The 20,925-nt window shown below is 37.7% G+C and overlaps 1 protein-coding gene across 3 annotated transcripts; it reads right to left on the reverse strand.

Annotated features, from left to right (window-relative positions):
* Positions 1-1,520: 1,520 nt before the first annotated feature.
* Positions 1,521-13,695, reverse strand: DNMT2 (DNA methyltransferase-2). Of its 3 annotated transcripts, XM_089983803.1 has the most exons (10): positions 13,574-13,695; positions 13,228-13,338; positions 5,895-5,988; positions 5,648-5,766; positions 5,445-5,567; positions 2,772-3,195; positions 2,576-2,670; positions 2,368-2,442; positions 2,143-2,207; positions 1,521-1,831 (listed from the first exon to the last, which is right to left on the reverse strand). In XM_089983803.1, the coding sequence occupies exons 1-10, from the start codon at positions 13,655-13,657 to the stop codon at positions 1,750-1,752; spliced, it is 1,272 nt and encodes a 423-aa protein (XP_089839929.1). In that variant the 5' UTR covers positions 13,658-13,695; the 3' UTR covers positions 1,521-1,749. The 3 variants fall into 3 exon arrangements, 2 of the variants coding, with proteins under 2 accessions (XP_089839929.1, XP_089839930.1); XM_089983804.1 differs by lacking the exon at positions 13,574-13,695 and having other exon boundaries at positions 5,878-5,988; positions 13,228-13,320; XR_016426848.1 differs by lacking the exon at positions 1,521-1,831 and having other exon boundaries at positions 2,141-2,207; positions 2,576-2,624.
* Positions 13,696-20,925: the final 7,230 nt, after the last annotated feature.

Genomic DNA, 20,925 nt, shown 5'->3' on the forward strand with positions numbered 1-20,925 from the left:
CGAAATTCGAGGAATCATGACCCGTTATCCATTCCCATAACCCGTTACCGAATCCAAAGAAACTTTGGGTAAAAAGATACTTGTCTTGATTGGATATGGCCCTAAAGGGCCCAAACCCGAGCCCGGCTCGGCACGACACGGCACGACGGGCGGGCGCGCGCGTGTGTGGTGGTCATCCCACTCTCTTGTTCTCAGGAACAAGTGTATGAGTTCACTAGTTGCTTATAAAGCCCTCAGAAAACTCAAGCAAAAGCAATATGGGACTATTCCACCTAATCAAGACCTCTATCTCTAAACAACTCATTTCTTCTTTGAATTTCTCTCCCTTCTTTCTTACACCTAACAAGGGCTTCCCTCAAAACTAAAAATTTTTTATAGGAAAGATTCCTCCATCTCCTGAGATGGAGAAATTTTTCCTACCAAAAATCATGGCAAAAGAGAAAATATTTCCTTTCAAAATTTTTCTATTGTTTGGAATTTGAATGGAGTTGTTTTTCTAGACTTGTGTTTTTCATAGCATTTTATCATTCCCAAACGTGCCCTTCTGCGAATACCATAGATTCCTAGGAAAGATGACACAATATCTTGCTGACTCTCATACTGAATCACCACTGTATCAAAATAACTGGTGTTTAACCAATGATGTCAGTATCAATTTCGGCCCTGGATCGTTTGGCCACCGATTCAGCTGATTAAGGCGATACCGATACTCAAGTGAATCATTCTATCGATTGGCCAAAAAATAATAAAAAATATTAGGTGTCAATCATAACATGACACGTGTTAAAACTATTAAAATACTATTAAAAGTTAAATTTTTGTATTTTTTACATTGATTAAAAATAGCCGAGGGATGAAGCGTATCTATTTTCTGCCCATATGAGCGGATACACACCAATACTGATAACATTGTGTTTAACTACTCGTGACACTCAACCGCTCTCTAATCATAGGGCTCAATTATGAACTACAAGAGCCTAGAAAGCTTCAAGAACATGCTGATGCCGATTCATCTGGCACCAGGTATGTTATTGAATCCATCACTAATTTATATATAGCTTGTGAGGTGTCATATGAAACAAACAACGGAGTCGTATGTTCCTTATGTTCAGGTGGTGGACAAGCATACAATGGTCAATCATCACGTACAGGTGGGACCCTTTGCTAGTCTTGTTTTCAGTATTCGTTCTAAAAAATGATTACCATGGCACATTAGATGCCAAGAAGCGATCTGCTGATTCTACAACAATCTTCAGGTCATAATTTATTGTTAAACGTGACATATTTCTCTACAATATATCATAATAAATGATCAAGCTGCTCTGTCTATATGCCACTGCTTGAGGAGAAGCATCATTGGCATAATACTAGCCCGTGTTGGTATGTTGTGACTCATGAACATGGAGCTATTTTATTAAGGAAATACTTACACCCTTGGTTCCTGTAATATAAAATAGCACATAATCAACATACTCAGTAAATCTCTCAAATGAAGTCAATTGTCAAATCACAGTAACTAATGCTGTTAGACTTGGTGGATTTTAATTGGTAAGAGAAGGCTAATCCACATTACTTGTACACATCTGAATCCAAATACGGTGTTGTACATGGTAGTGGCAACATTACTACCAAAACAGCAGCATCAAAGACTAATGAAGCTACTAATTCAGTAACACAGAAGGAGATGAACATACATTTTGTCCTTGATAACCGTAGGTAGTGAAGTCTTCTTATGGTGGGGTGGTTGGATCATTGTGATGGTTCTGTAAATAAATATCTCAGCAACGGAGCCACTACTGCTATGCTTATGCTGTTCCCCAGCAGGGCATACCTACATAAGCAATCAGTTCCTTGTCAACTCTAGTCCAACATTACAGGAAAACTTGAAAAAATGAAAAGAATACAAAAGACAAAGCAAGAGAGAGAGAGAGGAGAAGAAGAATGCACTATGTCAAATCGAGCTCACTGAGTCGACTATTGAAGTTTTACAGTCAGAAAGTGTGGTAATAAAACAAGCTAAAGGATCATTTTCTCCCTGTACATAATGAACTTTGAGGTACAAATATCAAATTATAGGCAAACTCACATCACACCTACTTCAGTACACTATAATCAACAAGGTAACATAATACGAAATCTCACCGCTGTCTAAGGCTAACGTGCTGTGGAAATTCAAAATCCTGTGGAAAAGAATGCAAATTGGCTACCTGTACAATAGCAAAAAGCTATACAATGTTAGAAAAGAGACATTAAGTACTCAGACAGTGGACAAGAACTGGAGAGGCTCTGGACCGTACTTGACCATGTTTTCAATCTACCAAACACCATTGTTTTGATAATACAACAACTAAATTCTAGAGTAAATACCTCACGTGGAGTAAAATATCTAAGGCCAAGTTGATGTAGTGAAGAGGCTGCAGGTTTTCCCTCTAATGGACAATCCTGCACATAAGTAACATTTGGAGTAAATTCATGGAAGGTAAATTCCCAAGGGAAAAATATTTTCAATAAAAACATGGTCTTTATGTAGCACGATTAATGGTGAATCTTAAAGATACATAACTCAACCTCTTACTTGGACAGTCGCAAGAAATGAACCAGTTCCCTTGACATAACGGTAGTAGCTTTTTGTAAAACAACAACAACGCACGGAGTCAGGGAAAACGATATCTGCAATATGTTAAGGTATATCTTGAAAATGTAGATAATTATTTATGATGCGTGAACTGAAGAAACAACCCAAATGGAATAACATAAAATAACAAAGATACCCATTGAATTGCCAAATCTCTCAATCAAAATCAAAGGAACAGCATATTGGTCTTTCTGACATTCCACACAGAAATTTTTTTCATGACTTTTGCTATAGCAGCTCACAGTATCATTATCTTGAAATGATGGTTTTCTGTCATCTAGTACACCTTCAAAATTAGCATCTTCAGAATCATCTACTCTATTGTGGACCAACAGCAAGGCATTTGCCGATCTTGATTCTATACCATATCCTTCTTTGAATGTGCCTTTTCTTACACCTTCAACAGTTTCAAGAAACTCGCGGATTTGTTTACATGATGCACTTGGGACTTCCAATCTTTCAACCCAAGCACCACCTTCACATATTTGAAGATGATCATGGGTCTCAAGCAGCTGACTATTAAAGCATGGTTTAGCAAATGATAGTGGATAACGCTTAGCCTGCAGAAAAAAATATGGAGTCAAGCCATAAATCAATACAATTAAACAATTCTGACATTAAAATTAACCAGGGCCATGACGGCCTAATCCTCAAGTTATGAGATGCATTACTGATTCTTCAACATACTGCTTTATGCCTGCTATTCACGAATATGCAAAAACTATTAGCGAGATGATTGCTTCCAGACACTGGATGTGAAGAAAATTCATCCTTACCAGAGTACCATCCTTAACCCACTAAAAGCTAGTATGCATAAAATCCATAATTTACAGTCGATCACAAGTTGTTAGAAGGATAACAAGTGGGTATTTCTAGCAGCAAGAGATCAAACACTTTCATGTTAATTCCTAGCGATCACTGTTCAGGGAAACATTATTCAAAGAAAGAAACTGATAGGAAGATCATATTTAAGAATCAAATAGCTTAATTGTTTCATATTACAACAATGCCTTCTGAATGAATACAAAAACTTTCAAAGGTCACTTGACAATTTTATCATAGTAATGCATTTGAAAAATAAACAAGAAAGGAATTTAAATAAATTTTTGAAGGGCATGGAGAGAGAGATTCATCATTGTGATCATCATCATCACTAAAATTATTGACACCACGACAATAATCGCTTTCAATCCTAAGGTGGAGTCAGAAGGTAAAACTTAAATAATTGCTCGAGTTTTACAGCCTTTTCCTTTTTCCTGAAAAGATTGATAGGCTAGTTAATGAACTCCAACTGGATAGCAAAAAGACTACAGTGAGTCTTGTAACCAATGGCATTTCTATGAGAGAGTTATTTTCATGCACTCAAAGCTCAACTTCCTACCCAACCCATATAATCTAAAAAGTACTAATTTTTTAAATAATGAACTGGATAAAGCAAGGTTGTAAGTATCGTATCGTAACCCGTATCGGTCGGGCCCAAAATAAGATATGTATCGTAACTTATTGTATCGTATCATATCGTAAAAAAGCATAAATTTTGAAAAAAAATCTAAAAAAACAGAAAAAAAAAGAAAAATTTTAAAAAAATCATAACACACGAAACAATGATGAAATGTACAAAATGCAACTATAAAATCACATGTGAAACATTTATGTCTCTATCAGCTCCATAAGACATCATCAAACATCAACTATATCACAAGAACATTGCAACATATTAAATATCTTGCAATTAAGAACATGCCACAAAACTCATACCTTCATATTACATAAACAAAAATATTATGGAAATAGTTACACTCAATTTTCAATCGGTTTTCACTCATTACCTGAGTAACTCATTGTCATGCCGGATCATTTGATGTCATCTTTGTTGGAGAAGTGTGGAGCCTGATGTTTACCTTGATATAAATCTTTAATTTTCAGGAATGTTTTGGAGAGTAGCTTTATCATTTTACTTATAATAAAGATTTTTTACCTTAACCCATTTTCTTGAGTAAAAAATGGTGAAAATGCACTTTTTTTTACCTCAACCCACTTCTTTGGGTGAAAAAATAGTGGAAATGCACTCTTAGACGAAATCATAAAAGCCCTCTCCCGGTGAAAAGATCGGCCCCCAAAACGGTATCATGGTTCCTAAGGTGCGTGCAAAGCTCTCCAGTATATTCTATACAAATGAGGGTTTCGGCCCTTAAAAGCTTTTTAAAACCCAAAACATAAAAGCACGGTTTTGCCCATTTTTAAGTCCGCAGACACTCTATCGTACGATATTGGCTGTATCATACGATACGGTACGACACTATATTGTATGATACATGCTATACACCTATGATACACACCCGTATCGAGATACAAGTGTGTATTGTATCGTATGATATGGTACGATACAGACAACATTAGTATAAAGTACACAAATAGGGTTGGCTTGAGTCAAATATCCAACAAAAATCATAAATCAAACCAAACCAATATAATACTTGGGTCAACCTGGACCATCTTGAACATTTTTTGGGTCTTTAATTTTATGCCCATTATCCAGCTATTCGAGTTCAGGTTGGGTTTCAAAAAAAAAGGTTTAGGTTCGGTCAGGTACCTAACACAAATCTGACCCATTGACAGCCCTAGAAATGATAATTGTTGGTCAAGAGCCTAGTTAGTGAACGCCACTACGGTTAGCAATGTGAGTAAAGAAGACATGGAGCATTTCCCCACGAAAGTCCAATTTACTTAAGAGATGTCTGCTGAACTTGAGAAGAGGTATTCAAAAACTAAGTAAAGCAAGTAAAATTACCAAAAGCAAACTACTTACAAGGCAAAAATATCGAGGACGTGAGTACGGCACACAAAACTGTAAAGGGCTCAAAAGATATTCTTGTGTAACAAATCCAGCAGCTTCCAAAATTCTGATCAAGTGCTTGTGTGTTTCAGATTTCTGCATCAATAATAATATGTTCAGCTCAAATGTGAGATTGGAAAAGAAAAGCAGAAATATCACATGGTTCTGTCACAGACCTCAAACCCAACAACATTCTCCACAAAAATCATGAGTGGTGATCGCTTTATCTGTGGAATGAGATCCAGAATCTTGAGAAATGAGAACGCTCGAGCATCATCTGCATCTTTTTGAAGACCTGCAATAAAATGGAAGATAGAAATTCATTTTGCTGATAATAAAAAAATTAAAACCATGAGTTAAAACTTTTAATAAAAAAACTCATGAAAAAACAACTTAGTGAACCTACAAGCTTCAAGGATGAACCTTGTCGTGTATAAGGCTGACATGGAGGTGACATAAGCCATGCATGAGCTCCATACTTGTCTAAATCTGCAACAGTTAGGCTTCCTATATTTCCCTGCACTGACCAAAATAATAAAAACCATATACCCACACAACAAACTACACTTGTTCTTTCTTTTACTACATAAAATTGACTACACTTGTTCTTTGATGAAGTAAATGAATAAAACTAGCATCTAAAAATATCCATAGGATAAAAATTTGATGTAATGTAACTCTTGTATACGAATGTAACCACACAATGAACTAAACTTGTTTCTTGATGAAGTAAATGAACAAAAACTGGCCTGTAATATCCACGGCATAAAACATTGCCGTAATGTTAATTTATGCACAATTTTGAGATAGCAATGCAAAAACAAATAGACTGATCTGCCAATAAACCATCAAAGATGGAGCAGGATTCATTATCTTGTCAAAGGATAGATATGGAATATTTATTGCTATTCCTGGAAATAACCAATCCAGTTCTTGAAAAAGTGTGTTTAGGGTCTGGATCTCATACCAGACCCGGGTCCATCTATGTACAGCTTTTTGTGTATAACTTTGTATATCTTTATTCCATTTCGGGTCTGGATATTATACCAGACCCGGACCCAATGTACACTCAAACATATTAATATGTACTTTAGGTCACGATTTCATTTACTGAAATCGTGACAGCCGCAACCCCTTTCTTCTTCCATCCTCTTTCTCTTTACTCCACAGGTTCCAAAGAATATTCTAACATGGTATCAAAGCCAAGATCCATCTAGGGTTGAAAAGGCTTCCGAAAGGTGCGACCGACTAATCAGAGGTTTGAGGGACTCCTTTATCTCTTGGCTTCTACCTTTCTTCAGCTTCTTTTATTTCTTTCTATCCCTTGCTTCTTCATCTTCCTTATACTTTTTCTCTGGTGAAGTCCCATCTCACGTGGGTTTGATATCCACGTGAATCCTTGTTCACGCAACCCCTGTGTGTCAAAAAGGGAAGTTCTGATTCACGTGAAACAAAAAGCTTATTCACGTGAAACAGAAAGCTGATTCACGTGAAACTGAAATGACCCACGATTCGAGATCGCATCCTCTCTATGTCAAAAAGGGGGAAGTTCTGATTCACGTGAAACAGAAAGTTGATTCACGTGAAACTGAAACAACCCACGATCTCTCTTCGCATCCTCTCTGCGTCAGATCTGAGATATCAAGTTTTTTTTGTTGTTCGTATTGGCTATGTAACAGCGTCAGATCTGAGATATCTGATTCTGACACGATCTCTTTGGTCCTTTTAAGTGTCCTCTTGTCGTCCTCTTGTTGTTACAGTCGATATTCACATTGCTCTGTCTGAAAATGCTTTTAGATTAACATTTTTATTACGTTAATCTCAAATCTCATAAAAGTGTAAGGGAAAACTAAGGTTTGATTCCCTTTTTAATCTGACAGCCCGCGATAGTCAGCTTTAAGGTTTCTTAGTCAAAAAAAAAAAAAGGAAAGAGGAAGGGCAATCAGTAAACTTTCCTGGCAGAAGACTGAGCTTTTTGTGAACACTCTTGTTAAATTTCCTTCCTCCATGAATTCTTATTCTTCTCAATCGAGTCTCTTTTTTAGCTTTCTTAATCAACTCGTTTCTGAAAAATTAAACACCTCAAACTTCTTGATTTGGAAGAGGCAGATCATACCTTTTATAAGGAGCCAAGGTCTCTTAGGCCACCTAGATGGAACCACTCCAGTCCCACTAGAATTTGTTACGAGAGAAGAGAAAGATGATAAAGGGGCAAGTTCAATTGTGTATGTCAAAAATGCAGAATATCTCAACTGGGAAAGGAAAGATCAATCAGTAGTTGCTTACATCACTTCTACCTTGTCTCAAGAGGTTCTTGTTGCAATCCCCGACAATTGTACAGCCCTGCAACTTTGGGAGAAATTGGTTCAGACATATTCACAAGTTTCACAGGCGATGATGGTTTTTCTCAAGAGGGAATTTCAGCTCCTAAAAAAAGATTCCATGACCATCATGGAATATCTCAACAAGATGAAGACTATCACAGACCAACTTGCGGTTATAAGATGTGTCGTGAGTGGCAGTGATGTGATATGGTGCAACAAACTCTAAGTGGATTAGGACACGACTATAATATGATCGTCACTTCACTATTGTGCCTGCCTACTCTTCTTACTTTTGATGAGTTGCGAGCTAAATTGATTCGGTATGAAATGACCTTGAAGGATTTTTCTGAAGAAACACATGCTCATTCAAATTCCCAAGAAGTTCTTGTCACAGGAGTGACTTATGGTCGAGAACGAGGGCGAAATGGACACGGAGGACGTGGATTGCTTCCTACTCCAAATATCACTCAAGGACAAAGGTTCATCCCCACTTGCTTCCTTTGCAACAAAAGGGGACATATCAAGGCAAATTGTTGACACAACCCCAAAAATAAAGGAAAGGCTCCACAGACAGAACAAAAAAGAAAACCCACTAATATCACAGGCAATGGAGAGATTAGAGATCTGTTAATATCTGCCCTGTCAGAATTGAAATTAAAGCAGAATGATCAAGGCACATGGTTCGTTGACTAAGGGGCAGCAACTCACGTGACTGGCGATGCAGGTAAACTTTCTAAACCTATCCCTTATTTTGGCAAAAGTAAAATTGTCACTGGAGATGGATCCTCCCATCCTGTTTCTCATGTTGGAAACTTTGCCATTCTCATGTCACATTCTACTCTTGAACTTACTGATGTCCATGCTCCAAATATCAAGAAAAATATTGTCTCTGTTTCTAAGTTTGTTGATGACAATTATGCTTCAGTCGAATTTACTCCCTTCTCTGTGCAGGTCAAGGACCTTCGCACAAGGAAAACATTTGATGAAGGAAAGAGACGAGGCAATATGTATGTCTTTGAAGAAGCTCTATGTCATCCTGTCTGCCCTATTCATCCGGATTCGAAGTCTCCATTAGAATCGTGTTCCTTTTCTTCAACAAATGTTTTTAGTATTTCTAAATATAATAAGCCTCCCTTATGGCATAGTCGATTAGGACAATGTGGGAGTCATTTTATTGAGAAACTTGTTTCTAATAATCTCATTCCAAAAAAAAGTCTCAATGTAGATGAGAAAAGCCAGAAATGTTTCGGTTTTTTTTATGCAAAAGTCATGTATTGCATTTCCATTCTATTAATAAGAGAGCTTCAAAGCCTTTTAAGGTAATATGTTCTGATGTATGGGGACCTGCCCCAGTTGTCTCTGGATCTGAGAGCAGATACTACCTAATCTTTGTTGATAGCTACTCTCGATACACCTGGATATACTTCATAAAAAATAAATCAAAAGTTTTCCTTTTGTTTCAAAACTTTCTTTCCTTAGTAAGAAATCAATTCTCTGAGTCCATCCAATTCTTTCAATGTGATGGAGGTGGGGAGTTCTCATCTAGTGACTTTATTTCTTTTCTTCAAAATAATGGGATAGGAAGAAGGGTGTTATGCCCTCACACCCCTCAACAAAATGGGATTGATGAGCGAAAACACAGGCATATCGTTGAAAGCGCCATGAGTATGCTCTATGATAGTAACCTTCTCATTAATCTGTGGACAAAAGCTTTTCACTCTGTCGTGCATGTGATCAATAGATTGCCTATAGTTGTTCTAGAAAATAAATCTCCCTATTACTGTCTTTTTGGAGATCATCCTAGTTATCATGATTTGCGTGCCTTTGGATGTGTTTGTTATGTGCATATTGATCGGTCTCTAAGAAACAAGTTTCAGGACAAGGCTCAGAAGTGCAGATTTGTGGGATATGCCGATGACTACAAAGGATATAGGTGTTACGATCCTGTCAATAGACGCATCAGAATCTCAAGAAATGTCATCTTTGATGAACACAATTTTGATCACAAAGCTGGCACATCGGATATGTCCTCTACCACCACCGAATTTTACTATCCTTGGGTGAATTCAGAACTTTTTGCCAGTTCCAATGAAGTCTGCTCTCCAGATTGTGGGCAACAGGAAGAAGAAATGTCTGAAAATATTGGCACATCGGGATTACAGAATGGGGAAGAAATACCACCCGTACCGGGCAGATACAAGGGCATTTGCTATACTAGACAGAGAACGACAACGCCAGATCTTTCAAATCACATCTCAGCAGCTGCACCTACCTCCTCTCATACTTTTGAGGACAGAAGATCCAATCGCATGCAACACCCCATTGATAGGTGGGTCAGTTATAACAACTTCTCCTTGGACTTTCAGCTCTTCTTAACTGCTCTGAATAAAGAAGATGAACCTATCATGTATTATCAGACAACTATTTCTACTAAATGGGTAGAAGCCATGAATGATGAAATGCAAGCATTACATGAATGTGGTACCTGAGAAATTGTCCCCAGACCACCTGACAAAAATGTTGTTGGATGTAAATTGGTCTACAAAATAAAGTATAAACCAGATGGAATAATTGAACGATACAAGGCGAAACTGGTTGCAAAAGGGTTCACTCAAGAAGCAGGACAAGACTATGATGAGACATTCAGTCCTGTAGTGAGAATGAGAACGATTCGAATTATTCTTTCCCTGGCCATTGAACATGGATGGAAGTTGAGTCAGCTTGATGTTAAGAATGTTTTTTTGCATGGAGATTTGAAGGAGAAAGTCTATATGGAACAACCCCTTTGATATCAAGAGCAAAACTGTAAAACACATGTGTGCAGGCTAAAAAGAGCTATCTATGGCCTAAAACAAGCATCTCGCTCTTGGTTTGACAGCTTCTCACTTGAGATTCAGAGGCATGGGTTCTCACGTTCCCTACTGGATCACTCATTGTTTATTTTTAGAAGTCAGAATGTGATCACTCTACTGTTAATTTATGTTGATGATATAGTTATCACAGAAAACTCTGAAGATAATATCAGAAAAGTTAAAAACCTATTAGGACAAATATTCAAAATGAAAGATCTCGGAGCCTTGCGCTATTTTCTTGACGTAGAAGTCGCTAGCCAGGCTCATGGCTTGACCCTCACTCAGCACAAGTATACGATAGATGTTCTCAGCAAGGCCGATATGAAAAATTGCAAACCTTTAGCAACTCCTAGTGTGCTCCACCAAAAATTAAGTGCTCATGATGGAGACCTGTACGAGGATCCCACCAGGTACCGCAGCCTAATAGAAATGTTGCAGTATCTCGCATTTACTCGACCTGATATTGTTTATTCAGTCAATCAAGTGTCTCAATTTATGCATGCACCACGTATTGGACATATGGAGGCGGTTAAGAGGATACTCAGATATCTGAAAGGGACCATTGGAGATGGGTTGATGTATTCTCCATAGTCGTCTGGTAAGAATGTGCGTGAACTTACTGTATATAGAGATGCAGACTGGGCAGGAGATCCTGATGAGCGAAGGTCTACGTTAGGATATTGTGTTTTTATTGGGAGAAACCTAGTCTCTTGGAGTAGTAGAAAACAAAAGGTTGTTGCTAGATCAAGCACTGAAGCTGAGTATAGATCCATGGTTGTTGCTACTGCTGAAGTCACATGGGTCATGCATTTACTAACTGAAGTAGGAGAAGCGATCTCTCTGTCTACCTTGTTGTGTGACAATCAAAGTGCTCTCAATATGTCATTCAATCCCGTACACCATAGTCGCGCTAAGCATATTAAGATCGAACAACATTTTGTGAGAAAAAAGGTGGACGAAAAAGAGATTGAGCCTGAATTTGTTAACACTGAAAGACAAGTTGCAGACATTTTTACCAAGGGCTTGACAAAATATCGTTTTTGGATGCTTAAAGGCAAGTTGTTCATGGTTCAGAACCATGATCAACTTGAGAGGGGGTGAAAAAGTGTGTTTAGGGTCTGGATCTCATACCAGACCCGGTCCATCTATGTACAACTTTCTGTGTATAACTTTGTATATCTTTATTCCATTTCGGGTCTGGATATTATACCAGACCCGGACCCAATGTACACTCAAACATATTAATATGGACTTTAGGTTATGATTTCATTTACTGAAATCGTGACAGTCGCAGCCCCTTTCTTCCTCCATCCTCTTTCTCTTTTCTCCACAGGTTCCAGAGAATATTCTAACAGTTCTCTCTCATGGGCAAGTCCCTGTCCTCTGTTGGTTGATAATCTGAGCTATCAAATGGGAAAGACAGATAGACATGATGGATATGAAATTATAAATGATCCGAAGGACCGAACGCCATGAGTTGACTTTTAACGTCTGGCATTCTCAGAAATGATAAGCTAGTGCGGGTTCCAGAAGTCAAATAGTCTATTCCTAAATCTAATCATTGCAGCAACCTTATGAATCACAATTCGTACAATGGGTGGATATCAAAATAAATTCTAGCACACCAAAATGCCAAAAGCACTTGGGGGCCATTTGTGTGTCACAGAAGAGGGTGCCTTGGAACCCTCTTCCGCCCTTTCCTTCCTGCGGAAACGGAATCATGCCCCCCCCCCCCCCACGGGAACCCTTTCTGCTGAAAGTGGGGGGTTCTCGTGGATTTGGGGCTCCTTTTCCGCGAGGAAAAGGAGTGCCCAGTTTGTTTGGTCACGGTGGGGAAAGCATAAAAGCAAACCAATCAATGTGTTATGCGGAAAAGCCCCAGTTTCCGTGACACGCAAACGCCCCCTTGGTAAAAGTGGACCATGCGATTACCTTCAGTAACACCCCTTATTTTTGCCATTAGAACATATTCAATATGGCAATATCAGGTCTTATCATGTTACATTCAACTGAACATCACACATACCCTAATCTGTTTGATGTTTTTCCCTTTGATAGTCTAATCTGTTTGATGTTGTCAAAGAAACATCTATTACCTATATTTGAGTCATGTTACGATTCAATTGAACATATGATTGAGACACTAATATGTTCAAACTTGTGAAAGAAACAGCTTTTGTAGCAAAATTCATAACAAGAACAATATAGGAAAACAAAATACAAATGCTTGACGATTCCAAATCAAGGTCTCGATGCCAAAGGCGTACTTGGGGCGATCCCGTAGTTCCTAAATTCAATTGAACACATGATGCAGACCCTAATATGGTCAAACTTGTTATATAAAAAACTTTGGTAGTATAATTTTCATGACAAGAACTTCATAAAAACACAAAATACAAATAACCATCAATTGCATATCTCAAAGTAATACGAATTAGCTCAGTAACAACCGAAGCACTCGCCCATAATGACAAGTTGATCAATCGTTTCCTTAGCGAGGGCAGTGAAGAAAACCCTTATATACAAATCAAAGAACAGGTAAACCAAATCATATCCACTGATAACAAAACCAGAAGGCACCTGATATGGACGGTGGCCGAAATTGTGCTCGTAGACGTCATTCGCAGTGTCGTTTATATCAAATGCTTCCTCTATTGCAGCTGAAACTCCAGACTTCATCAAGGAATACCTCTGTAGAAACCATTTGCAGCAATTTCAGGTATAATTTGAGGTACCATTATCTGAAAACTAGTATTTCCAGGAATAGCATACTATTTTCTGGTGAAATAACCCAAAATATAGAGCACCACCTCACACCCATCTTTGGATAATAGCAATTTTGGAGGGAAAGGGTAACTTTTACTGATGCAACCTTGAAGGTGCAAGCAGTCACAATGTTACAATAAGAGAGGGAGAGAGAGAGTACCATCCCTCCGATGCCACTGTAGAATTCAAGAACCTTCCATGGCTCGCCCTCTCCTTTGAGGAACGACGCCTCCATCCCCTCCATGGGCGACCGTCGTGAAGTCTGGTGGGCAAAGGCCCTGTTTGGAACTTTGGGTTTTCAAGGTTGGGAGTTTGGGAACTGCTTATTAGAAGGCTGTCAATGAGTCGGGTTTGTGAGTTTGATATCCGAACCCGAACCGAAACCAATACGGACATAAACATATCCATATACAAATTGACGCAACTCGCCTATGTACTATGTCGGCCAAGGTTCATGTTGTGATTTTTGTCAGATATTTTTTTTCTATCAAGGGTGGTAAACCACCTTCGGGATTGGTTGCGCTGGCTAAGCTTAGCCTAATTATGTTCTTCTTCTTTTTTTTTGAAAAGGCAAGCTGGGGTTAGGGAGACCCCTACCAGTTATACAACTATACCATTGGGTTTTGAACCTGCATCCTGACACAAGGTAACGCCAACTAGCTGCTTCTACTAGACAAGCTGAGCCCGGTTGGTAAGTAGGAAGTCGCCAAGCTTCAACCGAGCAAGGGCCCTTACCCTCGTTACTGCAAGGGGTTGATCTTCATGAGGATGGAACCTTGACCACCCGCTTCGTGGCCAAGACCCCCCTCTACTGTGCCAGACACCTTGGGGTTGGAGCTTGAATCAGATGAGCTTGACTTGCATATTTTGTATGTGATAAAACATTGACTACATTCGAGGTTCATAGCTATGCCTTTTGAACTCACAAATGCGCTAGCAACTTTCATGGATCTGATGAATAAAATATTCAGACCTTTTGTAGACTCCTTTATAATTATCTTCATAGATGATATTTTGATGTATTAAAAAAGTATGGAGCAACATCGTGAGCACTTGAGGATTGTTTTAGGAATTCTAAGCGAGGAATGACTCTGTGCTAAATTCTTGAAGTGTGAATTTTGACTTAAGAAAGTCATGTTTTGGGGACACATAATATCAAAAGATGGAGTATCCGTAGATCTCGCTAAGGTAATGATCTCATTTATAAATCATAGATTTAGATTCCTAATGAAAACTTTTAAATTAGATCTTTAAGTAAAACTCGGTATCATAATAGGTGGAAGCAGTTCGACAATGGAAGCAACCAAAGAATGTTTCGAACATTCAAAGTTTTCTTGGTCTTGCTGGATATTATAGAAAGTTTATTCAGGATTTCTCTTGTATTGTATCACCAATGACCAAGTTATTAAGAAAAGGGGTCAAGTTTGAATGAGACAATAAATGTGAAGAAAGTTTTTAATTATAAAAAAGAGACTTATCACCGCCCCAATATTAACCTTACCCTAGGGACATAATGGATATGTTGTCTACATCGTCATATCAGGAACATGTTTGGGTTGCATACTAATGCATCACAACAAGGTTATTGCTTATGTATCAAGGCAACTAAAGATTCACGAGAAAAATTATTCAACCCACGATCTAGAGCTTGTAGTGGTAGTTTTTGCCCTAAAAGTCTGGCAGCATTACTTCTATGGAGAGAAATTTGAAGTTTATAGTGATTATAAAAGCTCCAAATATCTGTTTTCACATAAGGAATTGAATATGATGTAGCGATGTTGGTTGGAATATATCAAGGATTATGAGTTTACCCTTTCCTACCACCCAGAAAAGGCAAATATCGTCATAGATGCTCTCAGCCATAATGTTGAAGGTTTATTGGCAAGTCTTATAGGAAAAAGTCAAAAACTTATAGAATATCTCATCAAATAAAAATCATTCATGGCAAATCAAGGAAGAATCTATTTGTCCAATCTAACCATGCAATCAAAGATCCTCACCAGGATAGTCGTTGAGCAAATCAAAGATCTTCAATATGAAAAGTTGAAAGCAAGGGCTCTATTGGAGGATGATACATCTTTCTGTCTCAAGGATGACTGTAGTATTTGGATGAGAAATAGAATTTGGGTCCCATCTAACCCTATATTAAGGAATGAAATTTTGGAAGAAGCTCACTAGAGTAGATATATTATCTACCCAGGAGGCACGAAAATGTTTAAAGATTTGCAACGAAATTACTAATGGAATTGTACGAACAGAGATATAGCCAATTATGTCTTAAAATGTTTGACCTGCCAACAAATCAAAATAGAGCATCAATGACTTGGCAGAATGATGAAGAAGATAGAAATACCATAGTGGAAATGGGAAGACATTATTGTGGATTTTCTGATAGGATTACCCAAAACTCAGAGAAAGCATAATGAACATGGGTGATTGTCGATCAGCAGACCAAGTTTGCTCATTTTCTGCCTATCTATATCAAGATCTATGAGTTTTATAGGAATTTGGGGCATATCATTAATGAATGCCAAATCAAGCATTGTCATGACAGAAGACAACAAGCAGGTCACAACCTCTTTACAAGGTTTTATACACTAATGATCCACCCCATGTGAATTAAGACCTTGCTGACAATGCATTACCTGACAAAGACTCCCAACAACCACCCCTCAAACTAATAGAAATTTCTTCATACTCCTCTAATGATATGGCACCTCCATCACCTGTCTATGCTCCGGCTTCTCCGACTTACAATCTTGAGTTACCAGCTCCTTTTGACTACCCTCTATATTCGCCATTGCCGACAACTCTTGAATATCATCCAGCTCCATCTTCATCTGATTTTCCTACAGATTCACTGAAGTACATATCGGCAATTTCTAGATATCCTTTTATTTGAGATATAGTCATTTTCTTTAAAGTATGGCACATACAAAAACTATTATTTTATTTGAAGTATGATTATTTTATTTGAAATATATTTGTTTTATTCAAAGTATGACACATATCAAAACTACTTTATTCAAAATCCAATGTGTTTATATATATTCATGAGAAAAAAAATATGTCATGCGTAACAATTTGAATATAAGCGGACATGTATGCTTTCAAAATATATTTAGATATTCAAGATCCACAGAAATTTAGATAGTGCTTTGATAAAAGATGGAAAAATTCTCAAAAATCTCGAGGAAATTTTTCCTCCAAGTTAAACCTTTGATGTGTGAGAGTGAACCGTGTTTGAAAAGTTCAGTGTTGCAACGCAGAAGGGAGGAGTACAGGTGAAACAAACAAGTGAGCTGGGCCTCGGTTAGGCTGAGTCAACTTAGTGAGCAGGTATGGTGGCTTGGTTAAGTGGTTGTAGGTGGTGGTGGTTCAGCTACCACAAATAGTGGTGATAGAAGAAGGAAGAGGGTGGCTAGTGCCTGGGTTAGCCACCAGCAATGGTGGTTATTGGAGGGAGAGAGAGAGTGGTTGAGATGAGAAGCACACCACTACCCTTGGTGTTGGGAAAGGGGGAGGGGGGGAGGGGAGAGAAGTAGAGGGGGAAGAAGATGGAAAGTGAGAAGTGGAGGGGAGGAATAGAGAGAGTTGATGAAAGGAATGTTTAGGGAAGAGAGGCCCCTTGGTGTTGCCAAGGTGCTACCTATTTACAAGTGTTGAACTATTTTTCAACACTTGTGATTTTTTTAAAACTATGAGAGAAAAAACATGGATGCCCCATGCTCTAGCTTAAATAGAGCTTGGTTGTGATCCAACCCTGGTTTCAAGGCCTGGTTAGTCCAGTCAACTGTACTAGACTGGTTGCCTATTAGTTACATTAACTAAGTTTACTTAGTTAATATAACTAGGCCCAATTATATTATATACATATATATGTCTATTTATTTATTTTTCTTTCTTGTATACACATTAAATCAAGGTTGTCTGGACTTAGTCAATGGGTAGGTGGACGAGTATGACCCTCTAGTGACATTTATAAAATGACTATTTTACCGTGGAAACTTGCCTAGCATGTTCTGAATGCGTTTTAACTCCAATTTTAATGGAATCAAAATTGTTCTTCTTGGATTTTCTATACAAATGCAACCAAGTGTTAAAGACTTATAAAATCGACCTTCGAAATTATGATCCTGCCATTAAGGTTGTTGAGCATATTTTATCAAATTATCTTTCTTTATCAAGAAAAAGCATAAACTCAATATCAAGAGTCGTTCTTGAACAAACTCTTAGATTTTGAGAAAACTCTAACTCTGTCTGACTGTTATAAAGGCTGTAAAAAAAATTATGTACGGTGGACAGACCTGGATTTTTTCCAAAATATAGAAAACTTTGTCAACTTTTAGATGCCCCAACCATTCATTAAAACTCTTCCAGATGAGGGAGATACGAACGTTTTGGTGTAGCCCTATATTTTTTCTGTTCTGACTATCACATATTCATGCTTAGTTTGTGAACAGAGCTCACAATTCACAGTTGATTCAAAATTTTGTTAGTTTTTTAACGCAACAAACCACTCATTAAAACTTCTTCGGATGAGGGCGATACACATAATTTACCGGTCAGGTGTCAGGCCATAAAACAAAAAAACGAAACATTTTCTGAAGAACCTGAATTGAAAACTCATATTTTCTCAGAAAAATGACCATAAAAATTCATAATTTTTTTTATAGAATATTAATATTATTATAATCTACCAACCAAAAACAAAATATTCAAAAAAATAATAAAATACCATGGAACTTTTACCATTTTTATAATTTTAGTTTCTGAAGAAATCAGTTTGATAAAAAATTAATTTTCTTATGATTTTTTTTCGACAACACATTCCAAATACATGACCCGACAATCCTATATCAAGCCCACATATGGGAGGCACGATCTAGGGTCCATAATCATGAAAAATTGAAGGTATTCATACCCATAAATCTCGGTTTACGTGTAGAGTATAGAACTCTCTACCTTAATGACGAAAATCGATTATGAGAGAATAGATGGCCCTCCTCTCACAAACCGGCCGTTCTACGCCAACGAAGGCCTCACTCTAGACCTTTTCAAGCTTTCTCAATGTGCGTGAAAGCCTCCTATGTTGGACTATGTTGAGACGACCCAACGTTGAGGTGCAAGAAAAAAGAACAAGGGAGATAGTTTTTTGGGTGAGAGACAAAGAGAACTAAAAAAAATATGGCAATAATGAGAGTGGTGGGGGCGTGCAACCCTCCTCTATATATAAGCATTGCCCTTTAGTTCAAGGGCTAAAAATAATTTCAGCCCTTTGATCTAAGGGTTAGAATAGAGTGCTAATATTTTTTTTCTTTCTTTCTTGCTTGCCAAATAAGCAAGTTGACTGGTCAACAATAGAGTTTTAATTTTTTGTTAAATAGTTTGTTGTCTTCTTAATTCAGCCCTTAACTCCATTTAAGACTCTCTAGAGGTGACACCACTCCTATGAAGCTCTCTAAAAAATCATCCTCCTCTCAGAAGTTAAAAAATAATAATAATAAACTTTTAATTGTACAAAAAACTAGTTTTTTGATTTTAACGTTTTTTGCTTGTATTTTGGTATCATATTTTAAATCTTTATTTTGGAGTACCACATAGGATGGGACGACCCATCTATAGACTCCTACCATAATTAATTTTAAATACATTTTTCATTTTATCCTAAATAATAATAATAACAAATTTCTCAAAAAAATATGGGTATTACATGAAATGGACCCAACCCTTTTTCATAACCCATCAAGTTGGACCCAGATTCAAATCCATGTTAGGTCTAAGTCTAGCTATGACTCAGGGGTGTCAAGTGGTGGGGTTTGGTTCAGACCTATGTGAAATTAGATCCAGACCTAATTTGAGATTATGCTACTGGGTTCAGACCCTGGTCTAAGCAGACCCACCATAAGAGAAACTATACCCATAATCTATAAGGAAGACATGAGACCATACCCGGTAAAATAATAATTTTTATATTTTTTACATTGAAAAATTATGGATCTTAGTTGAAACCTGGGTCAGGCCCAGGTCTGGAATGAAATTTCACAAATCGTACCCATCCCCACTTATTAATCGAACCCTTCATGTTTGACTCAGATTCTAATCAGACCTTCTTAGTTATCACTAAACCCTGACCCTATAAGGTTTGGTAGAAGTCGGGTCCAAGTGAAGCCCAACCCATTGAGTAGTTCCAACCACAAGTTGACTCAGCAATATGACCTAAAACATTGCCTTTAAAACTTCGTTTTTTTGTTGGATAAACACAGCGTAGTATACAGATGGAGAGGTAGAGCGTCACCGCGGGAGGGGGGGTCGGCTCCCTGCCGACCTCTTGGCGACCTGAGAGAGGCATAAAGGAAAAAGGGGCACGGCAGGGGGCCATCGGCCTCCCGCCGGTCTCTCGACAGCACAAAGAGGCACAAATGGGGGGAATCACCACAGGGATGGTAGGTCGGGGCAAGTATACCTGACCCGATTACACTGCTACCTGAACCCGGACCTGGTATGTACCCAAAACCATTTCATTCTTGACCCACTCATACTCTAACTGACCCACGCCCAAACATGTCTTGAACTTGACATCTAAACAGATCTTAACCTGAACATAATGTATACTGATTATTATAAATTTTAATATAGTTATCATTAATAAAATACAATTATCATTATCCGATAGGGTTCCTTCCTGATAATCTAACTCTAAAAAGTTAAAAATCCTAATAGAACTTTTATTAAAAGAAACCTACTCATTTATACTCAATTTAATTTATACATTAACTGATTAACCCATTCAAGCCTACAATCTTAGTAATATCTACACCCAACTCGAGCATGAATTAAATTAAAACCTGACCTACTTGAAACCGACCCATTTTTTACCTAAACATGTTAAACCCCATATAGATGCACAATTTTCAGCCATACTCAAACCCAAACACGGGCTTGAATCTGAACCAAATTGAGTAAGGTTTGGATCTATTTTGTTAGACCAGATAAAAAATAGGTCTACTTAAGACTGGAACAATTTGGACTTGAACTGATAACCTGTTAACCCACGCAGGGTCTTCAATTTTAGCCATACTCAAACTCAAACCCAGACTTAAATAAAACTGGGTCAGGTTTTGTTCTAATTTGTAGACTTGGTTCTAAAAGAGGTCTATCTGGTAAGACCCGAGCTGAACCCGATCCAATTACTCTTCTATTCATTTTGTTCAGCTTGCCCAATGAAGTTAATGGGTTATATTTTCTTTTTTATTGAGTTGGGTCAGATTTGGTTTCTATCAAAGTTGATTCGGTTCTCATCAAGGTTGACTCAAGTACTAGTAAGATAAATTTATTTATGGTAACATTAGTAGGTATAAAGGTTAAAAACAAGAATGTGCTCAAGAGGATTAGCTCAGGTAAGTTAGACACCAAACAGAAGATGAAGATAAGTTGGCACTAAAGAAGATACTTCTCAAGATAAAGAAAAAAACTAAAAATAAGGAAAGATACAACATAAATCATGGAGTG

Source organism: Nuphar pumila, chromosome 12, assembly GCF_984573655.1.
Source record: "Nuphar pumila chromosome 12, dmNupPumi1.hap1.1, whole genome shotgun sequence".
NCBI lineage: Eukaryota > Viridiplantae > Streptophyta > Magnoliopsida > Nymphaeales > Nymphaeaceae > Nuphar > Nuphar pumila.